This window comes from Rousettus aegyptiacus, unplaced genomic scaffold (genome assembly GCF_014176215.1).
Source record: "Rousettus aegyptiacus isolate mRouAeg1 unplaced genomic scaffold, mRouAeg1.p scaffold_m13_p_10, whole genome shotgun sequence".
Taxonomy (NCBI): Eukaryota; Metazoa; Chordata; class Mammalia; order Chiroptera; family Pteropodidae; genus Rousettus; species Rousettus aegyptiacus.
Genome location: NW_023416285.1, coordinates 83,187,320 through 83,212,672, shown reverse-complemented (window position 1 = coordinate 83,212,672; position 25,353 = coordinate 83,187,320). Strand labels below are relative to the sequence as shown.

The 25,353-nt window shown below is 46.0% G+C and overlaps 2 protein-coding genes across 3 annotated transcripts in view; both read left to right on the top strand.

Annotated features, from left to right (window-relative positions):
- Positions 1–738, top strand: part of MYO3A (myosin IIIA) — a 186,788-nt gene extending 186,050 nt beyond the window's left edge. The window contains exon 34 of the mRNA XM_016124960.2: positions 101–738. Within this exon, the coding sequence (XP_015980446.2) occupies positions 101–218 (118 nt within the window). The 3' untranslated portion in view covers positions 219–738. The remainder of the gene's footprint in view (positions 1–100) is intronic.
- Positions 739–4,487: 3,749 nt separating this feature from the next.
- The window catches only part of GAD2 (glutamate decarboxylase 2), a 68,336-nt gene continuing 47,470 nt past the window's right edge, over positions 4,488–25,353 (top strand). The window contains exons 1-7 of one of the 2 annotated variants that reach the window (XM_036228095.1): positions 4,488–4,999; positions 5,744–5,803; positions 5,982–6,131; positions 7,116–7,349; positions 12,047–12,137; positions 12,679–12,791; positions 16,814–16,929. In XM_036228095.1, the coding sequence (XP_036083988.1) occupies positions 4,924–4,999; positions 5,744–5,803; positions 5,982–6,131; positions 7,116–7,349; positions 12,047–12,137; positions 12,679–12,791; positions 16,814–16,929 (840 nt within the window). In that variant the 5' untranslated portion in view covers positions 4,488–4,923. Of the gene's footprint in view, positions 5,000–5,294; positions 5,365–5,743; positions 5,804–5,981; positions 6,132–7,115; positions 7,350–12,046; positions 12,138–12,678; positions 12,792–16,813; positions 16,930–25,353 lie in introns of those variants that run through there. The other variant, XM_036228097.1, reaches the window with a different exon arrangement.

Below are 25,353 nucleotides of genomic sequence, written 5' to 3'. Positions count from 1 at the left end.
TGATGGGAGGTGTGGGGAAGACGATTCTAACTGAGACTGGGCGGGAACGTGCTGCTCACGGTGGCGCTGCTGACGCCCGGCCCCTGGGTCTCGCTCGCAGGTGCTGGGCGGCGGAGGACCCCGAGGAGGAGGAGAACGGGCCGGCGCCCAACCCCTACGACTACAGGAGGCTCTTGCGCAAAACCTCCCAGCGCCGGCGTCTGGTCCAGCAAGTGTAGTAGACCAGCTGCTCCGCGGCCGAGGCCGCGGAAATGTGCCGTTAACAGTGTTGTGCAGGAGCCAAAGCGAGGGACCCTCGGGCGTTGACAGCACCATGCGCAGAAGCCACGGCCGTGACCCCTTGAGCGCCCGGGCTGGCCTTTGGCGCTAGGAAGGCGGAGACCTGGGAGCCCTTCAGACCCCTCCTAGCCGCGCTCCTCACCCCCTGTTCCTGTCCCCCAATGTATCTGTGTTCACTTGTTTGCGACTCCTTTTGAGCCCCCAACTGTGCCGGAGCTCTCGCTGACCCCCTCCTCTCTCATTTTGTGGGACTTCAAAGATTTCTTCTTTGGTGGGAACGCATCTCCCAGCCTCGCGGGGCACTCAGGGATGGGTTGAGTCTGTGAGAACTGGATAAAGCCCGGTGGGCGGAGAAGCGCGGGGTGGGCGAGAGGAGATTTAAATATGAATTTTTTTCCCTCAAACTCGAGCTTTCCCTTCCCTTGGTTATTAAGGTTACTAAATAAAGGAAGTGCCTTGGAAAGTGCTCAGCTCTCTGGGCTGGTGCGCTGTGTTCCCCTTTGGGGCCCAGCTCTTGCAGGCCCTCTGTGCAGGTGAGGGCCACCACGAAGGGGGCGAGGAGCCTTTTGTCTCCATGAAGTGAACGATCCCCCCACAGCCACCCCAAATGCGCATACGAAGTTAAACCCCCTTACCTGCACCACATACGTGGCCTCCAGACAAATCTCCAAATCCCTCAAATACGCCACACACACACACACACGCACACACACGTGCACACACACCCTTCGCTTCTATGGCCCCCCACCTATAATTAACTGTCAGCTCTTTTAGGATCTCTTAGTCTGCGCATTTGGGACAATCTCTGCTGCTCTGAATTTTGGTGAATTTAAGACGGACGAGAGGGCACCGGTTGGCAGAGGTTTGCATTCCTTGGTTGATGCGTCCACTTTTAAAACCCAGGTTGAGCTTTCCTATGAAACAGACACCTTCCGTGTCTACGCGGCCTGGTGTGGGTGAGGAAGGGTCGCGCGGTGGTTTCTTCGACGACTGGGAGAAGGTTCTCGCTGAAATGGGGCTGTCCTTTCTGCCTGTGTCCCCGGCTCCCGCGCCCACGGCCCAGAGCCAGGAGACGCGGGAAATATTCGAGGAGAGGGTGAAAACGCGGGCAGCCGGCTGGTGCGTTCGTTGTGCCCCTCGCCCGCCGGACGTCGGGTTCGCTCCAACCCAAAGAATTAGCGCCGAAGATGACTTCTAAAGACTCTTCCTTCTACAAAAGAGCCCTGCGCCAGTGAAACCTCCCGCGGTGGCAGGGCCGAGCTCCAAGGCCAGGTGCGCTCTAGGCCCCGCTCTTCCCCTTGGTTAGTGCCGCGGCCTCCACCCAGCACCGGGACCTGGAGGGAGGAGCCACCCACAAAAGCAGCGCTGCAGGGCATGGTTCATTGTCAGTGGCGGGGAGGGAGGGGTACCTGCAACCCGACTTGGCCCGGCCGCTTCTCCCGTACTCACCCGTCCAGCCACCACTCGGAAGGGCAGGGGGCGGGATAAAAGCCGAGCTTCCTGCCAGGCCCCTTCTTCAATCCAGGCTTCCCGAGTAGCCCCTGCAGACCTCCTGGAAGCCAGGCCCTTCCGTGGCTGGAAAGAGAGGCAATTAACCCCCTCCTTAAACGCCGCTCCCTTTTCAAAGCGGGACTGGAAAAGAGAATGGCAAACGTTTGGTGAAAGGATGCAATGTTTTTGTTTTCCTTTTTTCTTTTGTATTTTCTTTTTCTCGCCTTCTTTCCATCTTTCTTCTTTGTCTGTCCTTCGACATTTAAACACTGCAAGGACATAAAGGAAAACTTGTTCCAGACACTCTTCCTTGGCTGGCCTGCAACGCTATCTCTGGGTAAACCACCGACAGGAAATAGGTCAGTCGAGGAATCCGGCCCCGCAGGCGGCCCGAGCGTGGTCTTTCTCCCTTTTTCGAGCTGGCCCGCCTCCCCTTCCCATTCGGTGGCTGCCTCCTTTGTGAGCTAATGACGGTAATTATTACCTCCTTGAGCTCTTTTGTTATCTCCAACCCAAGCCTGACAAAGGGGGGAGTGGACTCTTTGGAGAAATATGTCTTTATAAAGCACATTGCCGTCTAGGGAGGGGCGGCGTTGAGGAAGAACAAATCAGAACAGGTGTGCATCTTAAGAAGGAGGTGTTAATTAAAAAAAAAAAGAGGTAAATACCATCTTTAGATTCAATGTACCGCAGAGCTACGGGATTTAATGGAGTTTAAACAGCATTTTATGTCGCGTTTTTAAAAATCCGTTAAATCCAGGTGCTGCGATTTCTACCTTCCTTGTGTTTTAATCCGCTTCTTCTTTCGGGGGCTTTGTGTGTGTTTGAAACCCTTGTTTTGAAGAACCGTTATGTTTTCGGCCATTCATACATAGTAGAAAAGTTCTGCCACCGCAGCCCGCTGGCTTGCAGGGAAACGTGCAGGATGTGGAGCGGATTTAAACAAAGAACCCGTCTCTCCGACGCGTGTCTGCCGGAGCAAGAGCAGCGGAGCTGCCCAGCCAGCTGGCAGGCGGCAGAACCACCAAGTCTTTACACCTCTGAAGTTGGTGCCTGGCTCCACTGGAATGCCGGCCAGAGGGGACTAACTGAAGCTCGGGTCGGTGCCCACCGCGCTCCCGCGGCCTGGAGCAGGCTCCTCAGCACGGCTGGCTCTGCGCGCTTCCCCGCCCCCACGCCCAGCTCCGGCCAGGCAGCCGCGGGCAGGTCCTACCGCTTCTCTTGGCTTGGACACGTGGGAAGAAAATAAAGCTTTGTGGAGAGAACTGGCCAGTTCCTCCCCACCCCTACACACACACACACACACACACACACACACACACACGTGCCTAGGGACACAAGACTTGGGCTTGCAGGCGGGCATCCTGGGCCCCACGACGTCTCCTTCCTGAGGCAGAGTCGAAGGGGGGTAGCCAAAACTGAGGATCCATGGGTGCCTGCTTTGGTAGCAACTTGGAGTGACTTGGTTCAAGAGGTCAGGGAAAAAGTAGCTGGAACACAATGGTAATGAAAAGCGCCCACCCAAGGGGAGCAGTATCCCAGGAATGTGTACCGTTGGAGGCCCTAACGCAGCCCAGTCCCATCTGGTCCTCCTCGCCCTCTTTCCACCTGCCCAGGACCCGCAAGGCTGAGGGCTGCTGCTCTCTACAGCCAAGGGAAAGAAAGCACCGTGAACTCAACAGGCCCGAATTCTCAGGGCGCCCTCCCTTTGTTTAACAGATTTTAGAGAAAAGGAAATTATAGGAGAGGAGAGACTCTAACTGTCTCAGGAAAGGAGAAACTCCTTTTCACCAGGCCACAGAAATAGCCAGTCTCCTCGTATCCCCTACGCTATCCTGAAGATTCTTGGCGGAGGGGTGGTCACTGATTTGAGGCCCGCTAAAACCAGGACCCAGCAGACAATGCCATCTTTCCGCCTCGATTTGGAAAGCTCGGATTGCTTAGTCGAGATTCTGTGCACGCCTCCCACGCACACACTGATTCCTGTCACACATAATCAGCGGCCTTTCCACGCCTCCGTGGGCCAAGGTCGCCAAATGACCCGATCCCATCCCCCATCAGCCGTCATCCTGCCGACTCTAGCTCCTCTCCCTCGCCCCCTTCCAAGAAGTTTCCATTCGTTTATTTTCTCCCCAGCCCGAGGTCCTCGCTGATAGACTCCAGCATGGATTTTAATTGCCTCAATCAGCAGTCTTGCTCCCCAGCCGTCAGTCAGAGCCTGGACAGTGGGTCTGGCGACTGCACTCTTGGAAGCGCTGGACTGGTGCGCCCCCGGGGATCGCGCGGCTCAGTAGGCAGGCATTAGGCGCTACTAAGGAGCTGAAATGAGCCCATCAGTGCGTAGGCGCCCTTCCCCCCGCCGTTCCTTCCCCCGCCGTCCCCTTCCCAAGCTCTCCAACTGCTCCTGATTGTGGTCCAGCCTGTCAGGCTCTCGAGGTCACAGCGACCTCAGTACTCTCTTGAAGGAAGGTGGCGCGGGAACCGCGCCTCCTTTCCGGCAGCCAGAGCCAGACCTCAAACAATACGCCAGTTGATGCGTAATACAAGACACCTCTCAGCCACCCTTCCCGCCTCGCCAAGCTCTCTCTGGTCCACCCCTCTCTGAGGCCAGCGCGAGCTTGACCGCGTTAGCACCATGGACAGCGCACCCGGACCGGCGGGGGCAGCCCGCACCCTTCCTCCTTGCTCTCTGCATGGACTCGCCTGCACGCCTCCCACCCACTCGCTCTGACTCCAGCTCGTGCGCACTGCCTGCCTCGCACCCTCACGATTCGGCTCCCTCCCTCTCCCATTTTCCCCTCCGCCGCCCCCTCATCCGTCTTTATTGGGCTCCCTCGCCTTCAAAATCATTCGGGCGCTCCGCGCCTTCCCATCTCCTGGCTCTGAGGACCCTTACGGTTGCCTTTTATATTTAACCTCCACAGCTTTCAGAGCATTGCCACCTCTCAAAGCCCAAACTCCAAGACAAACACACACGCAGACACGCACGTTTGCTGTCCCTGTGTGACACCCACTCTCTGCCGCGCGGCCGCGCGGGTCCCCGCGCGGTACCCTCCTCCCGCCACCCACAGGCACGCGCGCTCAGGACCGAGCCGAGAGCAGCTCTCCGACACTTCGCACTCGGAGGCGACCTGCTCCAGGCTCGCAGCGCTGATGGCCTCTCCCGGCTCGGGCTTTTGGTCCTTCGGATCAGAAGATGGTTCTGGGGATCCCGAGAACCCCGGCACAGGTAGGAGGACCGGGACGTGCAGCAGGCGAGCTTTGCGCGTGGACTGGGGGTTGCAGGGCTAGGGAAGACGGAGGAGGTTTTCCATCTGCAACAGGAAACTTCGGCGGCTTCGCCCTGCTCTTGGGGTAGGTCACTGATGGTCCAAGAGACCAAAACCCCCACAGGTCCTTATCCCTTAGGAACACTTCCCCCCCCCCCAAAAAAAAAAATCCCAGGCCTTTTCCGCTGACGTCTGGGAGAGCCTTCCCATCAAAATCATCTCCTCCACCCTGAATTCCACGGGCCCGGGACACTGCCACCATCTTGGTGTATGGCCCCTGGAGAGGAGGGACAGAGTCGCAGTGGGGAAAGGAAACATTGGAAAGGTGAGAGAATTCTTCCTTCCCCCACCTCGACTTGGTCTAGAATGTTTGGTCTGGAAGGAGAACCTACAAGGAAAGGGACAAGCTCGGTGTCTAGGAAAACTCGCCCAAGAGAGGCAGGAAGGGGAGTTTGCCAGAATCGACTGGTACCTGGAAGGCAAGTGCAAGGGGCCGCGTTGTGAGCTTCTTCTTGGGAAATGAATCAGCGAGCGGGGCTGCCAGGCTCCCGCGCACCTCCCGCACCTGCCCGGGGTGCGGAGCCCCGGACGGCCTCTTCCCCGACCCTAGGTTTATTGACGTCGTTCACACAGAACGAAATTTCACGCGTTCGTCTGCTGGTCTCTTTCTGCCTCGCTATTCTCCTGCCTGTCTTTACTTACAGCGAGAGCCTGGTGTCAGGTGGCCCAGAAGTTCACCGGTGGCATCGGAAACAAGCTGTGCGGTGAGTGCCTGTGCCCAGGGGAGGGAGGCGGATAGGGCCAGGTGCCTGGGGGCCCGCGGGGCAAAGCCACCTTCTCAGCTCCACACCCCCAGCAGCGGAGCAGGGATAAGAGGGACCGAGGGAGCCCGACCGCGCGGGCGGTGGCTGACCGAGGTCCGCGCTCCGTGTCCTTGCCCAGCTCTGCTCTACGGAGACGCCGAGAAGCCCGCGGAGAGCGGCGGGAGCGAGCCCCCGCGGGCCACGTCCCGGAAGGCCGCCTGTGCCTGCAACCAGAAGCCGTGCAGCTGCCCCAAAGCCGATATCAACTATGCATTTCTACACGCAACAGGTAAAGGCGACTCGTGGGGCCCGGGGGAGCCACCGCCTTTCGCTCTGCCCCGCCCACCGCGGCCAAGAGGGGCCGGCACCATGAGCGGGACATCGCGAGTGGAGGTAGAGGGCGGAGGCGGACCTTACGGGCATCTTCAGCGGAGAGTGAGACACACCCGGCCTGCCCCCTTGCTCCGAGTCCTGACCCCCGCCTCTGCGTGGCGCTGGGCGCCATCGTTCCAAGGGGATCCCAGGGGCCGCACACTCTAACTCCCTCGGGGCTGAGGGTGGCGGAGGAGCCCGTGCGCGCGGAGCTCGAGGTCGGCTTCTCGGTACCGCTGAGGCCTGGAGTGGGATTTGGTTTCCTGTTCAGAATTGCTAAGACCTGCTAGGTCTTTAGAGCGCACGAGTAATTGATAGCTGCGATTTCGCAGGAGAACGATTCCATCCACGCGAGACCGGTGCGTGGTTTTGCTCCTTTAGGCTTACACATCTAGTCATCCAAACATGCGCGCGCACCACACACACACACACACACACACACACACACACACACACTACCTTTGGAAATAGCAGGCCTTCATAATAACCCAGAGATCCTAACGTTGCATGTTCCACTTTGCTGGGTTGCCCAAAGCATTCCTCAATCATTTTTGACGTGAAGTATTTCTATAATCATTTAAGATAATTTGCTGAGAAATAACATTTAGCACGAACCCCCTGTGGAATAAGTAAGTGGAGGCGCACTCTGTTTTAAAAAGAAAGCGAGCGATAAGTTGTGGTTTGAAATGCAAGAGTTCATTTGGGGTGGGAGGGAGAAATCCTAAATTTTCTCATTCATTCGTCTTTGAAAAGTGCCTCCTTTTTAAAGAAAACGCTCCGTGTTTCCAGATTTTTAAAAATCATATAATCTCTCCGTTCAAAGAGAAATTGCCAGATCAAGATCTTGCCTGGATATTTTCGTAGTAAAATTAAAACGTGGCATTTTGATTCCTTTCCTTAGACCTGCTGCCCGCCTGTGAAGGAGAAAGGCCCACCTTGGCATTTCTGCAGGATGTTATGGATATTTTGCTTCAGTATGTGGTGAAAAGTTTCGATAGATCAACCAAAGTGATTGATTTCCATTACCCTAATGAGCTTCTTCAAGAGTATAATTGGGAATTGACAGACCAACCACAAAATTTGGAGGAAATTTTGATGCATTGCCAAACAACTCTAAAATATGCAATTAAAACAGGTATTGTCTCATCAGAAATAATAAAGCTCTTTTTTCTTTCACAAGCTTTTTTTCTATAAAATATTTTCTTTTTTTTATGGAGTTACTGACATTTTCAAATTTACAGAGTTATTTTCATCATTTAAAAAATACTCATTATTAGAATGATTCAAATCAAAACACCCTTTCTTATTAGTGTTAATGTTTCTGAAGTTGACAATATCAGAAACATTAATTATAAATCGTCAGATTTTACATTGCACGTATTTGGCCATGGCGATAAACCACTGATGTAGAAGCAACCATTTGTCAACAGAGGCCAGTAGAAATGACCCAAAATGGAGACAGAAAGGGAATGTGGAAATGAATGCTCAAAAAACATGATCCAAACAAAAAGCCCAAATACTAATGTAGTCCTGATCATTTCTTTGGGATAGAAATGGTCAGAAATTAGACAAACCATTTAATATAATTATTGAACCAGAGAGATAATATTTTGGCATTGTCTCAAATGGCCAAGACTTCAGATTTGAACTCCAAGTTGTCTCTATTTTTAAAGAAATGTACACAGAAGAAAACACAATACAAACTATCTTAGCAATTCAGCCATGTATACAAGGATGACGTATGCTTCCGAGCCAATCTGCATACAAGATAAGAATTTAAAAGGGGAGTTAGGGAATCAGATATCCTTAGGGGCAGATTTTTCATCGTATTTTGTATTTTTGCTTTTTCACAGTATTCTATTTCACATACTCTATTCATTTTATAGTTCCAGGTGTGTCAATTATGTGGGTGCATTCTAAGCTTTCATTTTACCTACACAAAGTCAGCTATTCATCTTCCAGGTCATGATTACCTCTTCCCTTTCTACATTGTCTCTAATCATCCTGATACATGTTGACGCAACACTTCATTAAAGCAATAAAAATACATATGACTGAATTTTCGGGGGAAAGGGAAAGACCTCGTGGATTTAAATGGATTTTGTGGCTAATTGATTTGGATCTAAATTTGATCAGTATCATTCTAATCAACAGCAAACATTTTAAGAATGTTTGCTATGTGGTTTTCACTCTTTTTTTTTATTTTGTGTTTTGTTTTTGCACATTCTTTATACCAGCAGAGAGGAAAAGTATGCGTAGAAGAAACCTTGGGAAATCAACGTACAGAATTATTAATAAGTATCCACTTTTGTGACTATGGACTTAGAACTGGATATATAGGGACAGAAATTTGACTTAATTTCTATCAAATTCAGTCTGTGCAATATGATTTTTGAAGGCTTAGTAGATATCATTCTCAATTGTGCTCACAGAGAATCCGCAAGATGTATATATTAGGCATGAAAGATGTTTTTTCTCTCAGCTTTCCGTTTATCTGTAGGTGCAAATCTGAACAATGCTTTTAATTCATTTTTGTTTGACCCTTTCACCTAACCTAATATTTAAATGTTAATAGTAAATTGCTACCTACTATTTTTATTGCTACCAAAACAAAGAGAATCTATACAAATATTTTTCCATCCTCATCCTTAAAAGCTGGTGGTGTCTTAAATACAACTTAAAGAGTTAAGATAATGGGTATTGCAATTCCATCTATGTTCCATTTAGTATCAGGAAAAAAATGGGCCAACTTAATACTTAGATTTTTGTCAAAATGCTTGTAAAACTTGATCAAGCGTAGCTCTAATGCATTATATTTAGAGTTTCAGGGAACATATGATTGATTATGTTGAATTTCTAAACAAGGTATAACAATATGAATTGATTTATGTATCTGTAACATACAGTCTGGTCTTCTACCCCACCCTCAAATAGCAGTCAAAGAAATAATAGCAGTCATCTCTTTTCGACTAGCAAGTTTATAGGTTTTAATGCTATAACTCACGTTCGACAACTAGTACTATTTAGGGTCTGTAAAGTAGTTACCATCTTCTGCTACCATTAGGCATTTAATGCTAATTTTATAAAATGCATGTTATCACCCACTTTCTACTGAGAGTCCTTAACCTAACTTTCCCTTGGGCTCAAGCCTAGAGGAGAGAGAGGAGCAGTGGGGAGATACATTAAAATGAAGTCTTCATGTATTGTGAAAATTGCCTCTGTAAGCAATGTTGGAATAGAAAACTGAAAATCGCAGAGAAAGAATTCTGGAATAATTAGCGTTTGCGGGAGGGTAGGGGTGTGTCATTAGATTTGGCGGTGATGGTGGTGGTTGGGGGTTGGAGGGGTCGATGTTGTCTTGACCCTTTTAAATCCAACCATCAGGCAAAGGAATTGAAGCGTCAATAAATGGGGCATCCTTGGGTGTGTGTTGCCGGTACATAGAGAGCGATTTGGACGACTTCGGGCTGCTCCCCAACTGATTGTAGACACCCGGGTCAGAGGTACCTGGGGCTGGCTTGTTCTCAGTCTGCGCATCCTTGCCGGCTCATTTGATAATCTGCAGGAAGCGTTCCAGAGGTGTGAGCAGCTCTAATCTCACGTTTCAAATTCTCTGTCGCCCTGGCTGCGCGAGCTACGCGTGGCCACCCGATTCCTGGCGGGCAGCCTCGAAGCACAGGGCCGGGTAGGGGCGGAGGCAGCGGCAGCCGGATGCCAGAGCGGCTGGGGCAGGCTCCGAGACAGGTCTTTCCCATCCTTCCTCTCAGAGAGCCCTGCCCTGATTCACCTGTAGCCTGTAGGGGTCATGCAAAGAGAGAAAATATAATATTTCTGCAGAAACCAAGAGATCATGTTGTTCTGACCCATCAAACTATCTTCCCTGTATTTTCACTTCATTATCAGTGAATGAAAAATTTGAGGCAGGAGAAAGTCAGGTGAAATGGGAGACCAAGGTCGGGAGAGAGAGAGAGAGAGAGAGAGAGAGAGAGAGAGAGAGAGAGAGAGAGAGACAGAGACAGAGACAGAGACAGAAGGGCCCAGGCCATTGAAGCAACAAACTTCTTTCCATAGTTTCCCAAAGGCAGTCAAGGTGGGTGGGGGTGGAAGAGCGGGGTTGGCTTTCTGATATCCTGGACCACAACACACATCTTGGCATCCCTCTGGATTTTATGCAGAGGTTTTCATGCTCAAATCCCCACAGAGTTAAATAGTGCATGATAATAGATACCAGACTCATCCAGAAAAATGCATATGAATTGGGAGCTTAGATTAATGGATAGATTTGCTAATCCTTATTAATTTCCTCACTTTAAAGAAATAGCTTAGGGGAAAAAATGCAGGGGCATCAGGAGGGAGAAGACCGCTATGATTTCAGCTGTGAGCTCTAATGAAATGGGGAGTCAATGAGGCAGAGAGGAGTGGAAAGTTGCTCCAGACGGCAGGGGCAGCAAAGAAGGCTTTTTCACTTCCCTGGAAGCATAAACTGACAGGGTCAGCATCAGAGGACCTGGAAGAGAGCAAAAAAAGACAGAAGGGCACTGCGCAAGGCCATAGGAAGGTAAAACAATGGCAGGGAATGGAGAGAGCGCCACACGAAACTCAATCTCTTTGAAATGTGCTCTTTTCTTTTCCAGCGCCTATCTTTTCTCAGCGTCTAATTGTGTAGCCACATGCCAGAGGCTGATAAGAGAGCACTCCCGGTCCTAGAGATAAGCTCTGTGTTGACTTTTGTCCCTGCTTTCCCCATTGCTTCCCTTTATCTTGTTCTGCCCATGCTGGCATGAGAGACTATCACATCCCCAGGCTTCAGACAGGTGTCCAGTAAGTGGCAGAAGCCTTTTTATCAGATCCTATATCCATAATTGTTTATCTTCCAAAATTTTTGCTGCTAAGCAAATCACAGATTTATAGATAGGCTTTTATGGGGCAAAACAAGGAAATGGAATTCTAATGAAATACTTACCATCACATTTTAAATAATAGCCTCAGGAGTATTTGAATGTCAACCCCTTTTGAGAGTCCAAGAAACATCTAGAAATTAATTAGATGAAGCCTTGCTAATGGACTGATCAGTCCATCGATGATATCTTCATGTATCTTGTTGACAAGACAGTGATGCCGACTGTATTCAGCTTTTTTTAAAAAAAATCACAACTAAGAAGGAGTTCTGTTGTTTATAATTAAATATTTGGACAGAAAAGAATTGACAAGAATTGCGTTTGTCCATGCCATCTTTAGACAATCATCACCTTTTCAATACAAGGCAAATCATTCAACGGAGTGTCCTATTTTCTCATTTTTGCCTTGTCTTTTGTAATCATCAGCCATTTGTCACTGATATTATTATGAATGTTGGCATGCCTGGAGGATGTCATGGAATGACCGATTTCCACAACAGCTTCAACAAAAAAGGATTTTTTAACAGCATGAGTGTAAACAAGAATAGCTTATCTTTGAATGTTTGGATTGCACTAGCATTTTAGTTTGCAAATATATTAGAAGAATGATAGGATATTAACAAGCGTCCACATTAAAAACCATATTTGTTATTTTTATAGGAAATGTTCAAAGGAAGATTTTTGGAGTGTGTTTTAAGAAATACCAACACACAAAATAGTCTCTCTTGCTAAAGAAAATGCTCTTGTGTGTGTGTGTGTGTGCGCGCGCGCACACGCACGCGTGTGTATGAGTGTGTGTGCATGTGGGTTTCTGAATATGCATTTTCTAATACTGAGGGATCTTTCAAGGTTCTTTAGCTAGAGAAATTGTGTGTTTGAGAGGCCTTTATTTTCAATGGAGACAGTCCTGATTCTGGTATTCCATTTAATTCAGGACACCCCAGATATTTCAATCAACTCTCCACTGGGCTGGATATGGTGGGATTAGCGGCAGACTGGCTAACATCGACAGCAAACACTAACATGTAAGTGTGCTTTTTGTATAATCCAGGATAATTATTAGTTAGAGTCCATAGTCTTTATTCTACCTCTCCTGCGAAAATCTCTTTTATTAAGTAGCTCGTAAAATAGAGATATGGACTTCAGAAATATATGGGTGTTCATTCTAGCTTAATAGAAATAGTCCTGATATAACTTTCATGCAAAGTTACACTACATTTTTTAAATGTAAAAGAGTATTTTTTGCATTTTGGGTTCATAATTATGTATACTGTAAAAGAGAAATGAGACCAGATGTTGTCTTTTAAATAGTGTTACTCAGCAATGTTCTTTATTCGATATGATAAATGACCCTTGTACACTAAGCCAATAATTGAAGCTCTTGAGTTTACAAATATAGAAAAATGAGTAAACCTTTTAGGAGGCATCATTTTCTTTCTGTTTAATGCTATACTCATAACAGTCACGAATGTAGTGTTTGAGAAAGGAAATAGTTCTATAGATACTGAAACGGTGAATTATGTTTTTTAGTTACATGCATAAAATGTGACCATTACTACATTTCAGGTTCACCTATGAAATTGCTCCAGTATTTGTGCTTTTGGAATATGTCACGCTAAAGAAAATGAGAGAAATCATTGGCTGGCCTGGGGGTGCTGGCGATGGGATATTTTCTCCTGGTATATGATATTTCAACTTTCCTTGTGTTTTTTCCTTCTATTATGAACCTAGAAAAGATTAACGATCTAGTTTGTATTTCTGGTTAGGTTAAATAGGCTGTATGTTGATCAAAAGAATGAGTGTGATTAAGTACACATGACCATTGGCTCTACCTCCAAGCCAACTAACTACTCCATGCTTGAACACTAGTTATTTGTGTTCAAAAGGAGCATAAACAGAGATGATATTTACCCAGTAGTTCTACTGGGATCCTGCATACAAGAAGTATGGATCATATGGCACAAAAGAGTAAAGATTCCTAAAAGAGAATTCACTCTCTCATGCTCTTCCCAGAATTAGAGAAAGGAAAAGGGTAGCCTCATTGAATAAAGTATTTATTCTCTGTTTGAGGGTGCATAACAAGGCAGAGCCTACGTACCTCGTCGCTTTCAAGCAATAAGCAGAGAAGCTGATCAAGGAGGTCAGAGAATGCCTCAGGAGACAATTTCTTAGAGCTAAAAAAGAGAGTGATTTCTTTTAGAATTTTCTCATTCTTTCTCTTCTTCGTCACACCACTCAGTCTTTTCTAAGCTGCCTTGTATCACCAGCCATTGAATTCTGAGCTCCTTTACTTGCACCTGAATCAACCTGGAACAAAAAGCCCTGCCCCTGATTCCCAGGTCTGTGTGTGACCTTGGCTTGTGGCAGAGGAGAAATAGAAGTTAGGAAGACAGTGGGAAGAGAGAGTCACTGACCCATGGAAAAGAAACCCAGCATGCAGATCATCACCTAATCAGTGGCAGGAAGAAGGTCATCATAATGGGGTAGGCGCTCCCCAGCGCCCAGTACACTAAGCCAGAGCCACACCTACCATTGTGTCAGGCCTAGCAAAGGCCACATTGTGATCTCTCTTCAGCAAACCTACAAAGACAAGTGGATGATGAGGGAGAGAGTAAATAAAGAAAAGGTGAAAAGAAAAAATGATAAACGAGTGACGATGGCCTCGAGGCCAAGGCTTAAATCAAGCAGCTTTACCTACGAGCTCAGATCTGCTATTTTATTTTACATTTTTGAAGATATAGCACTTTTTTTTTCAGGTGCTGAAGGAAAACATGTTAGTTAAATGGAAGGGAAAATTAGCCTTTTCTTTTTAAGTCATTGAACACCAGCTGTGAGGAATTTTAAGCTAACCTCTATTTGGTAGGAAACTTAGTTTTCCTCTGGAAAACCATCCCCTATTGAGGGAAATTTGTCATCATTGCCTAGAACTGAAGCTCGTAAGGTATTTTTAATGAGGAATTAGTAGAGTTCAGGAATCAGCATCATTCTTCCCTTCATTCTTCCTCCCTCCGGTTGGTTGTATGATTGAGCTGTCCCCAAAGGAGTCAGAAGTGTCCTGGGCTCTCTTTTAATGGTTCCCAGAAATGGGGAGAGAACAGCTGCTCCTGTTGACCCTGAAAAGTTGACTAAACAGGCTTGGGCCGGGTCTAATTTACCTGGCTGGTCTTGGAAGCCACCTGCCCCAGAAAACACACACCAAGAGAAAGCATCCTCTTTGGCAGTTCCACTAAGCCCAGTGTAGATTTAGGGCTTGCCCTGCCACCCTCATCAATGATAGGAAACGGTCAAGAGAAGGGGTAGACAAGACTTAGCTTGATCGTGAATCTTCTTCCTTAGATCCTAAAGACCCATATGTTCTCACCCCAAGATGGAATCCATAGATGTCATTCTACAGTGTAACGTAGACATTGCAAAGTGGGGAGGGGACAGGAGAAAAATCCACTGGCAACCTGTTTCTTCTCTGCTCCCTATAGACATTACAGAGGAAAGATGGACCGTAGCATTTTTACTTGCTAATGAATACCTTTATAAGGGTAAAGAGTCTTACAATTTAAGGAATGGGGGTAGGGGAAATCATACATCTTATGTGCCTGAGATCTAAAAGTCCCATTGCCTGGGACTAAGCACAAAGAGTTAGGTCTGTGCCTTACACCTCCATCTACAACATTCGGAGGCTTCATGACTCATGGAAAGTCCTTTGGGACTTCTAGAAGAAATCTGTTTATGTGATCACCTACACCTGAGGGCCAGAACTGAGCACTCCCTGCTGCTCAGTAAGTCATGAAGGGCTGAGAGGAAAAGAAAAGAGGCTTGGCTTAGTCACAAGCCTTTTTCTAACAAGATTTTCAGAATGGTTCAGGGTTTGTTTTTGCATCCTTTCTTTAAAAAAAAAAAAAAAGAGCACACAGGCCTTACACATCTGTCTCCCTCTCTGTGCTGCACAAAGCAGTCTGCTCTGTCCAGAGGCCCAGAAGCCTCTTCATCCCTGTCAGGGCTGCTGAACCCCTAGACAGGGAATGGCTGAAGCACAAAATGAAGAGTGGGAAGGCAGAAGCTTCTTGGATAAGTGTCCTGTGAAACGCGCTTTCTTGGTGTACATCTTCCTCCTTTTCCTTCTGGCTTCCTTTCTCTCTGGCCTTTCTGAGAAAGACAACGAAGGCAGTGGTTCTCATTGGGAGAATTTTGCCCTCGATCTTACCCCCCAGGGAACATTTGGCAATGTCTGGAGGCAGTTTTGGTTGTTACACTGGGAGAACATAGTGTCATTGGCATCTGGTGGGTAGAGGCCAGGGATGCTGCTAAACACAGTACGATGCACAGGCCGGCCCTTCACAGGGGATTATCCAGCCCAAAGTATCATTAAGTGGCAAGATTGAGAAGCCATGAGCTTTTAGATGGTTAGACTTTTATTGTTCATTTAGTTAGTTTTATTTTTCAATTATAGTTGACATTCGGTATTATTTTATATTAGTTCCAGGTATACAGCATAGTTCTTAGACACTGATATAAATTATGAAGCAATCCCCCCAATTAATCTAACATACAGTCAAACTTTTAGACACAGCTTCTGCTCAAAGCAGGCCTGACCTGGATTCTGCTTGTTCCCTGTCTCTGGGGTCCAGAAGAAGTAGGAATCGTCCTCATTCTGCCTGCGCACAGAGCCAGGATCTGGGTGATGAATGCTCTGTGTCAGGCTGCCTGCTTGCATCAGAGCCCAGGACCCACGAGGCAAAGGTTATGGCCTCGGGTGGGCCGTTCCACTACGCATAGAGAGCCCTTTTGCTCCTCAGCCACCAGAAGGAAGGGGAACTCAGCACTCATGTGGTGACGTTTTCCCCTTTGCACGGGACGGGGAGACAGACCCTTCACTCTGCCTCAAGACCTCACAGCTTCCATGCCAGTATATCACTTGCATGCATAACAGTCTGTCTTTTTCCTGGATAGCAAAAATTCTAACCTTTCCAACAATCCTCACTCTTCGTTGCTTGTCAAATGAGACTCTAGTTATAAGACATAAATCTTATGGTATGAAATCTTTGACAATCTTAGGATGACTCAAGAAAAAGAAATTCAATATGGACTTAAAATTCCCTTAGTTGTGTGTTTTTTCTGTAATTGCAAAATAAGATTTTATTAACCATTACAATTATATTTCAATGATGTCTATGAGAGAGAAGAATCATTTCAGGCAAATTAAGAGATAAGTATGATGAGATGGGATTGAATGTTTATCCTCATTCTGTAAGAATTGTTGATTTATAGTTCACATCATTAATGGCTACTGATTTGTCTCAGTGTAAGTACAAGGCATTGCATGAGCTGAAATGAAAATAAATAAGACTTTTCCATCAAGACATCAGTAGGAAAGATCACTTACAAGCTGGGAAGGAAGGCAACAATTTCTCAGTTTTTAAAAGGCTCTTTAAAGAGCTCCCAGCAAAAGCAGAATCTATTGCATCTGTCGTTGGTAACAGAGATGAGTGTGGAGGGGGAGCATCCATCCTATGGTTCTGCCCAGTGTTTCTTTTTCTGGACCGTCTCAGCCAGTGCCTTAGGATTAGGTTCAGAGGATAGCCAATAAGAATGTCTTCTCCTGTGTCCGAGGAGGACTCTAGACCAGTGGCGATAGGAATGCGGGTTGCGAATGTAATAACGTTGGTAATGGCTGGAAAAGGTAACTGTGTGTTGCTGTGCACTCTAGGTGGCGCCATATCCAACATGTACGCCATGCTGATTGCGCGCTTTAAGATGTTCCCAGAAGTCAAGGAGAAAGGAATGGCCGCCGTTCCCCGGCTCATTGCCTTCACGTCTGAGCATGTACGTGTTTCTGTTCTTCCTGTGTAATGCCTGAGATGAAAAAATGATATTTGGAAATGCTTTATCTCCCCCACCACCCTCCAGAGGTTCTCAGTCTTTCTTGTTTGAAAATTCTAAACAGATAGTCTACCCTTGAACCGTTTAATGTTAACCTTTGGCAGACTTAACCAGAAGTTTTATCATTGTAAAGAAATGGCACAGTGGTCTGTCATATCTGGTCTCTGGGCCAGATCTGTCTCAGCCAACACAGGCTCCTACCTACCACCAAGATACTGGCCAGGCAGGACCTGGAGAGCTTGAGTCTTCCTTGTTGAATGCTAAGATGTGGTACTTCAATTCCTTTTGGTTGCCTTCTAAGAGCCTATGCCATTCTCCCTACTACCACTGAGGCATGAAACAGTGGCCCATCTCGTTCACATATATTGAGCTCAACAGCTTTAGCCTGCTAGGCTCCCAGCTTTCTCTCACATGCCAGCATAAAGCAGCACACAACATCAAAGCCGCGCTGTGGCTATTTGAGCAACACCTCGGTTCCAAACTCTACCATCACCCAGGCCTGCAATGAACCAGAGACTGTTCTTGATGGGTGTTAGATTGTTCTAACACATAAGTCCTAAGATTGTTCCTTTATAATCTCTGTCCCAAAGCAGCCTAGGGTCTGGAAAAAAAAATTGCCTCAAAGATCAAGGAGCTCTCTGATGGTGGGTGAAACAAGATATGGGGAAGGACACAAGGGGTCTGTAGGGAAACTAGGGGCTCCTGTGATGAGACGTCAGTCAGGAGAAGCAGGGAGTCATACTGGGCCTCAGATCTACTATGGAACCTTTTCTGTTTTAAGTGGTCTGTATGTCCCTGTGTGGGTCTGTATGTGTGGCTGTTTGGGGATTTAAACCAAGGTAACAAGGGCAAGTACAGATTGAAAACCAGTGAATACAATCCACAACAACAGCAGTAGCCATGGAATCAAAGGAAACCAATGATTTGTATTCACAAATTATCTTGTTTTTAGTCATGTTTACTACAAACTTAGTGGCTTAAAACAATGTGAATTCATTATCTTACAGAATGGAGATCAGAAACCTGTCCTGGGTTAGGCAGGGCTGGGTTCCTCCTGGAGACTGTAGGGGAATCTTGTTTCTTACCTTTCCCCATTTCTAGAAGCCATCCACCTTCCTTTGTTCATAGCTACTTCTTCTATCTTCAAAGCCACCATCAGAAAATCATTGGATCTCTCTCTGTCTCTCTCTCTGTCTCTCTCTGTCTCTGTGTCTGTCTGTGTCTGTGTCTGTCTGTCTCTCTCTCTCTTTCTCTCTCTTTCTCTCTCTCACACCTCTGCTTCTATCACCATATCTCCTTCTCTAACTCTGACATTCCTGTCCCCTCTTCACAATATAAGGGTCCTTGTGATAACATCAGACCCACTCAAATAACCCAGGATAATCTCCCATTTCAAGACCCTTAATTTAATCATATCTGTGAAGTCTCTTTTGTCATGTAAGGTAACATAGTCCCAGATTTTGGGGATTAGGATGTGAACATCTTGGGAGGGGAGCATGATTCAGCCTACTAAGCCTAGTACTTTACCATGAGATAATTTTCATTTCTTAGCTTCTCCAAGGGTAGAAAAACATGATATAATTTTTCCCCCAATTACTATTTTCCTGAAATGGATTTAGACCTCAAACAGTTCAATCTTACTATATTTGCAGTCTCAAAAAGTTCTGATGACCATCTATTGGGCACTGTTTCTTTTGGCTTCCATGTTGTTTGTACAACCTGAAATGAGGTCAGTTGACCAGCAACCTGCTCTATGCTCTCTGGGCTTTGCACAAATTTCTTGGGCTCAAGCTTTACATAAATTGACCTAACCTTGCCCAGAAACCTCAGGTCACATGGTCTGAGAATAATTTTGCTATGCTTTTTTTCTTAATATTGCAAATATTTATCTCTAAGGGAAAGAAAGTCTAATGCTTTATCTCTAAGGGAAAGAAAGGTAATGCAGCTATACAACAACCGTTTGATCTCCCTCCTCTTTCTTGTATCTCTATCCTCACACATAATTATGAGAGAACATTTGAATTATAAACCTACAATACCAAGTGGTTCTAACTGCCAGCTTATTTTTCACAACTGAACTGTTCTTCTAATATATAACACCTTATATCCGATAACTATTTGACCATTTTCAATACATTGACCATTTCCAATATCTGTTAGCTCATTCGATTCTCCCAACTATCTTGCAGAATGGAAACTGATATCAGTATTTTAAAAATTAAGAGATTATAGTTAGCTGGGTAGATAGAGTCAGTATTAAACAGGTTTCCCGACTCCCAGACCAGTTAGGTCCCTACCCCTACCACCAATGTGGAAACCAGATTAAAAGATTCAGCATCGAAGTTTTGTACATCATAGCTCATCCATTTATTTAACATTTTATACCTTCTTGAACCAGCTTTTTCTTAATGTGAAGTGGTATTAAATTTTTACTCCCACTCCCCACCCCTCATCAAAATATCCTCCTTGTATCTCACACGGCTGGGCCAGAGGGGATTTTCAGAGTTCGTTGAAAGCACTCTTGTGTCTACCTTGAACACTTGACCCCAATCATTCTGGACAGATGAGTCCTTATATGTAAGCTCTGCCCTTGAAGCTCCAGGTTAGGAGGTAACGTGACACCCATGTCACCCCTGAGTCCCATACCTCCCTCAGGGCCACTCCGTTCATCATTTAGCATCATCCTTCCAGCTTTGGCTCAAGCCATACATTCCCCTAGTCTTCTCAGATTCTCCCTTTGTCTCCATCATCATAAATAGATCTCCCCAGGCTGAAGAAGAAAAATTCCCAAGTCATGTCTCAAGAGCCTTTTCTCTAGGCAATTTCCATCTTCGCAGGGAGGGTTCCTTATGGAATCCCTCACCCATAGGAAGAAAGGGTGCTGGAGGAGCTTTCATGTGTGTTGGGTGAGGAGAGGGAGACACTGCTCCACAGGTTGACTCTCCATGCTCTTTAAGAGTTTCCAAGGCCCATGACTTAGAGAATCAAATGTGAGCCTCATAAAACACTTACCTCAGTGCCGGCGACATAGGGAAATCTACATAAACATGAGGTAACTTAAAAACAAAAACCTCCCTCTTTATATAGATGAAGAAACCAAACCCCAAAGGTGGGGGATGCTTTGCCCATGGTTTCACGGCCACTCAATGACAGAGTCAGACAGAGAGCCTCAGTTCCCCAATGGTCCCAACACTGCTCTTTCCACTACTGGATCTGATGACCTCACCGCCACTCACCAGATGGCTTATTCTACAGTCACTTGTAGTACCTGTTCTCAAATCCTATTTTGCCCATGTTGGTTATTCTAGTGCTAATTCCCAATCTGTTGAATCAGGTCAAGGTACTGTCCTTTCTTCTATTCTGAGCAGAGTCTGAACTTAGCATGTTCAGAGTCATAGAGATGGAAAAGGCAATGAGAAACTGTCAGCTTCTAGCATCCAACCAGAAACTTCACACACTCAGGAAGGGAAGACTTGTCTTTTATTTTCTAAATGATTCTCTCTCTCTCTCTCTCTCTCTCTCTCTCTCTCTCTCTCTCTCTCTCTCTCTCTCCCTTTCTCTCTCTCTCTATTTTTTCTTTCTCTGTTGTACTTCACCAAAGCTACCCATCTCTTTTATGGCCATCAGAATAAGCTAGAACTTTCTCCTGCTGATAAGTAGGCCAAGATATTAAATTTCCCTGTTTAAAGCAAACTGTTTTATCGAAATGTTGAATAAGGCTAAATTAAACAAGTCATGTTGCTATGAAGAACATTAGAAGAAGTAAATAAATCACTGAGTTGAAACAAGAGATTGCATGCAAGCTCCAAATAAAGAGTTCCAAGATTATTTCCCTCTAAAATATAGAGTCACAAAATCTCAGAATCAGAAAGGATCTTAAAGATCATCTGTTCAGTACTCATCCTTTTCTAGAATCTCATCACCTTCACAAATCTTCAGGGATAGAAAAGCTTGGCAAAAATTAATCTGATGAGTTTCATGTCCTTTACTCAAAGTAGGTTTAGAGAGAAGCTAAGGTTGCAGCTCGATAATTCACATCCCTTTCTCTGAATCCTATGAAAGCCCCACCTATGAGCTTAATTCCAAATTCCTCTTATTTCTTCATGTGACACAAGATCTTCCAGAAGTAGCTTCAATGAAACAGCACAATTGCACCTAGAAAAAATGTTCTCCATGATCATAACAGATCCTGGGATCTTTCAGGCAAATTACCATAACTAACTCATTCCACTCTTCACAAGCCAGGCCCAGCTCATGTTCACAGCACCTGGGGCCAGTCACCGGTGTTCTGCTGAGGCCCCTCATGTCCTCAGCCCATTTTTTTTGAGGAGGCGATTCTCATAATTACTTTGGAAAGATGTTTTCCATGTAACAACGCTATTTGAGAGGGTTTCAATTTCAAAAATAGGTGTTTTTTATTTAAAACACACACACACACACACACACACACACACACACACACACACACACACACCCCCTTAACAGCAACCTAGGCAGTTTAGAAAAAGGCAGCTTCTATGTAAAGATTCTCATTAGACGGAAATTCAGCCTAATAGTACTTTCAGTAAGGGAAACAGTGAGCCAAATTCAGTCTGCCTTCAGCACCCCCTGCTCTGCCTCTGCATTCTTACCTCCTTTTCATTTCGGGTCCTCATCAGTCCTATGTTATTTTCTTCTCTACCTAATCCCATGAAAACGTACTCTCAGGAAAGAACCTGAGAGTCAAGAAAATGATTGTCAAACCTCTGTGCTGCCTGTCCAGGGGGTATTTTCATTGTGATAGGAGACAAAGGAATAGACAGTAAGGCACAAGTCCAGCCACTGGGCAGTGAGACTTTTTTATTCCTTCCTTTTTTTGCACAGTGCTGCTGTGCGCCAGGCATTGCCTCAGGCACTGGGGAGACAGCAGTGACGGAACAGACCCAGTCCTGCTTTCAAGGACTAGACGCTGTACTGGGGGAGACTAGGAGGAGGAGGACGGGACGGTCCCCCTCCCCAGTGCCCCTGAGGGCACACTCCACATTGGATGGCTGACTTGATCCAAGTACCAGGTCAGGAGTACTGGATAGACTTATTTTTCTTCAGGTTAATGGAAGTTTGGAAGGGACTAAAAATAATGGCAAGCCATGCTCTGCCACCTCCCAGAACATCACCTCGGATTAGCTATTTTATTTCTTCCTGGTCTGTAAAATGGGAATTATGATACCCAGCTCACACAGTTGTTGGGAGGATAAAGTGAGATAATACATGTCCAGGGGAGAGCACAGAGTGTCTGGTTTTCAGCACGTACTCCATGAATGGCCACTAACATTACTATTATAACCAGCCCCCCATTCAGAAGGCAAGATGGAGGCAGCAAGAAGAGCAGTGACGTGTCTTGGGACATATCTAGGGGCAAATTATTGCCTTACAATGGCTATGGCCCCTCTCCCAAAATACCAGAACAACACTCAATGATTCAAGGACTTAAGAGAGTTTGGATCCTCTATTGTTACTGGTACAATTTTGAGATTTCCTTATATACTCTATATGGCATGTTTAAGACATAAAGTGGATTAATATTAATTTTGTCTGAGGATTTCAAAATTCTGCTCAAAACCTAGAGAATAAGAAGGGTCACAACTTTTGGGAGCACCTGTGGATGCTGAGTGATGCATAGTCACTTCACATTTGACGACTAAACTTCTCACACCAGCTCTGCCAAGAGAGGAATTCGTCACTGCAGCTGAGCAAACAGTGGTCTGGAATGAGAAAGTAACTTGCCGTATAAAGCCACATGTCCAATTCAGGTCATTTTGTCTCAAATGACCTCTTTCCATGTACATTTTTGTTTCACTCTTTCCAAGACCCAAAAATCATGGAAATAATTGCTTTCCGTTGAGTGATCGCTGCAGCTGAGTGATCGCTGTGACATGCCCAGTACTGGTGTTCATGTTTGTCACCAAATATCCTTGGATCTCTTCTCATGTCAGCTGAAGCTTGGCACACACCAGTATCTTTTAACACATACTTTGGGCACAGGCTTACAATGGAATGACTTTGTATAAGTGAGTGTGAATAACAAAGTAGCAGCTTCACAGGAATGCCTTGCGTGCACATCCATATCACCTCTGACTCATGTGGAGTCTCTAAGAACACGGCTGGGTGATCCCTTCCCCTCCAAATCATAATGATTAGAAATCACTGAGGTGGTGTCACGGCGTACAAGCATCTTTGTAAATCAGATGCTTTGGAAAGCCAAATGCTCTTTTAGACCATTTGATGAGCAGAAGCAAGAACAAAGGCTACCAGTCTCCCTGACAGATGAAGTTATCATTTCTCCCAAATTTCAGGATGTACGGGAGGCAAATTAATGGGTGTGTTGGTCCTGTAATTGATGAGGGAGAGAGAGGGGTCCAAGACAGAAGGAGGGGTCGAGGTAGTAGATTCCAGCTCATTTGTGGATTGAGCATCATGATTTACTTGTTGGAGATCCTTGTTGCGTGATGTTGTAAATCCATTTACCTCAGTGTTCCTTCACACACTCCATTCGCTCCATCCACAAATGGGGGTAGTGTTGATACAAAGGGGTCAGGTCCAAGGACAGTTAACAGACCTTAGAACTAAAAGGTAAAGCTTTTGATAAGATGTCAAAAAATTAAGAGCTAAGATTTTCAACCTAGTATGTCCTTTCTCTTTTTTTGATTTGAAGTCTCTGGGTTGCTTCTTTCTTCCCCCAAGCAGTTGGTTTGGTCAGAGGTGCTAACAGCTGCTTCCTACTTGGGAGGGACCCCATCTTAGGCTTTCTGGGCTGGGTGCCAAGAAAACATCTGGACTGGCTTTAGCATAGGCCTTAGATTAGAGGCATTGGGGTTGGTTTACCCCACCATCATCTGGTCTCAATCACCAAAGCCACACCTCAATATGGGGACTTGTGGCCAGAGATGTATGAAGATAAATAGTGGACATTTCCCTGGGTTTATTCTCTGAGCATATGGCCAAATTCAACAAATATTTATTTGTTTACTATATACTACAACAAAGTATTTACCCTCATGTAGGCTATGTTTTAGTAGGTAACAGACAGTAAACTAATAAATATACACTCTAATGTCATGTGGTGAAAAGGGAGTAGGGAAGTAGTGAGCTATTTTATAAGATGGTCATAAAAGGTTCTCTGTGGAAGAGACCTATGTGGGATGAGGAAGGGAGCCATATCCATATCTGAGGAAGGGTTTAGCAAACTCAGAGAAGACCAGGAAGACCCAGGCAGAGCAAACAAGAAGGAGAGTACGGGAGGTAGGAGATAAGGGTGGGTAGGGGGAGGCAGCGGGGTCCTGAGGTCTGTCTTAATACTCTTTGTGTCCCCTGAGCCTAGCAGAAGCTTTCCTTGAAGCCCTGTGATCCACTAGGCAGTTGAATCTGAGTCTCAGTTAAATATCCAGATGTGACTAACAATGGCTTGAAAAAATTACTGCAGCTTTCCAAACCACTCGTCCAAAGTGTAATAGAGGACGAGAAACTGGCATATCAAGAGACCGAAGTGGTTTGTCTCAGAACCTTCCACCATTCCCCTCCCTCTCCCACCATCCTTCAAGACACGTGAGATTTACTGTCCCCATTTAAGAAAGGAAGGAGCTGATATGTACCGTCTGGGTCCCGGGGCTAAATAAAATGGCAGAGCTCACGCCTGCGGGTTCTCATTCTCACTCCGGATAATCTCGTCCCACTCAAATCCAGAAAGCCTGCTTAATTTTCTGCTTCAAATGAGTTTGTAACTATAAAATCCCATACTCGATTGCACATATTTTAAATGTCAGCTGAATTATGTAGGCCGTATCTAGATTACTTAGGATATTTTTTTAAAGGCAGAGAAATTAATCCTTCATCAACTTTGAATTTTTCTTTTAGTAGAAAATAAAAATCATATAGATATTAACATCTATGGCCCTTGAATAGAAATAGGATTTAGTTCTAAATAAGCATGAGATGCTCCTGCCACCTTGGCAAAGCCCTTCAGAAATGAAGGCCATCCACACCACATGCCTCTCATGCCCTCTGCTCATGACCAATTCCCCTCTGAGCTCTCTCACGACACCTAGAATCCAGACTCCTCAGCATCTGGGATGCTGCTGTGCCAACGAGTGGTTCCATGAAACGTGGCACGAAGGATGAGAAATGATTCTCGTGTGTCGTCTTACCAGCACAGAGAGACGGGTCATTTATGCTGTCGCTGTTTCTTCCCCATTAGACAGTGTCTTTTTTTTCCCTCTCTCTCTCTCTCAATTCCTTCTTCTTTATGGGTCCCTTGCTATTAGTGGATAAATTTAGCTATTTCCTTGCTCCCTTTCCCGAAAGTATAAAGTGCTGGGTACCTAATTTTCTTTT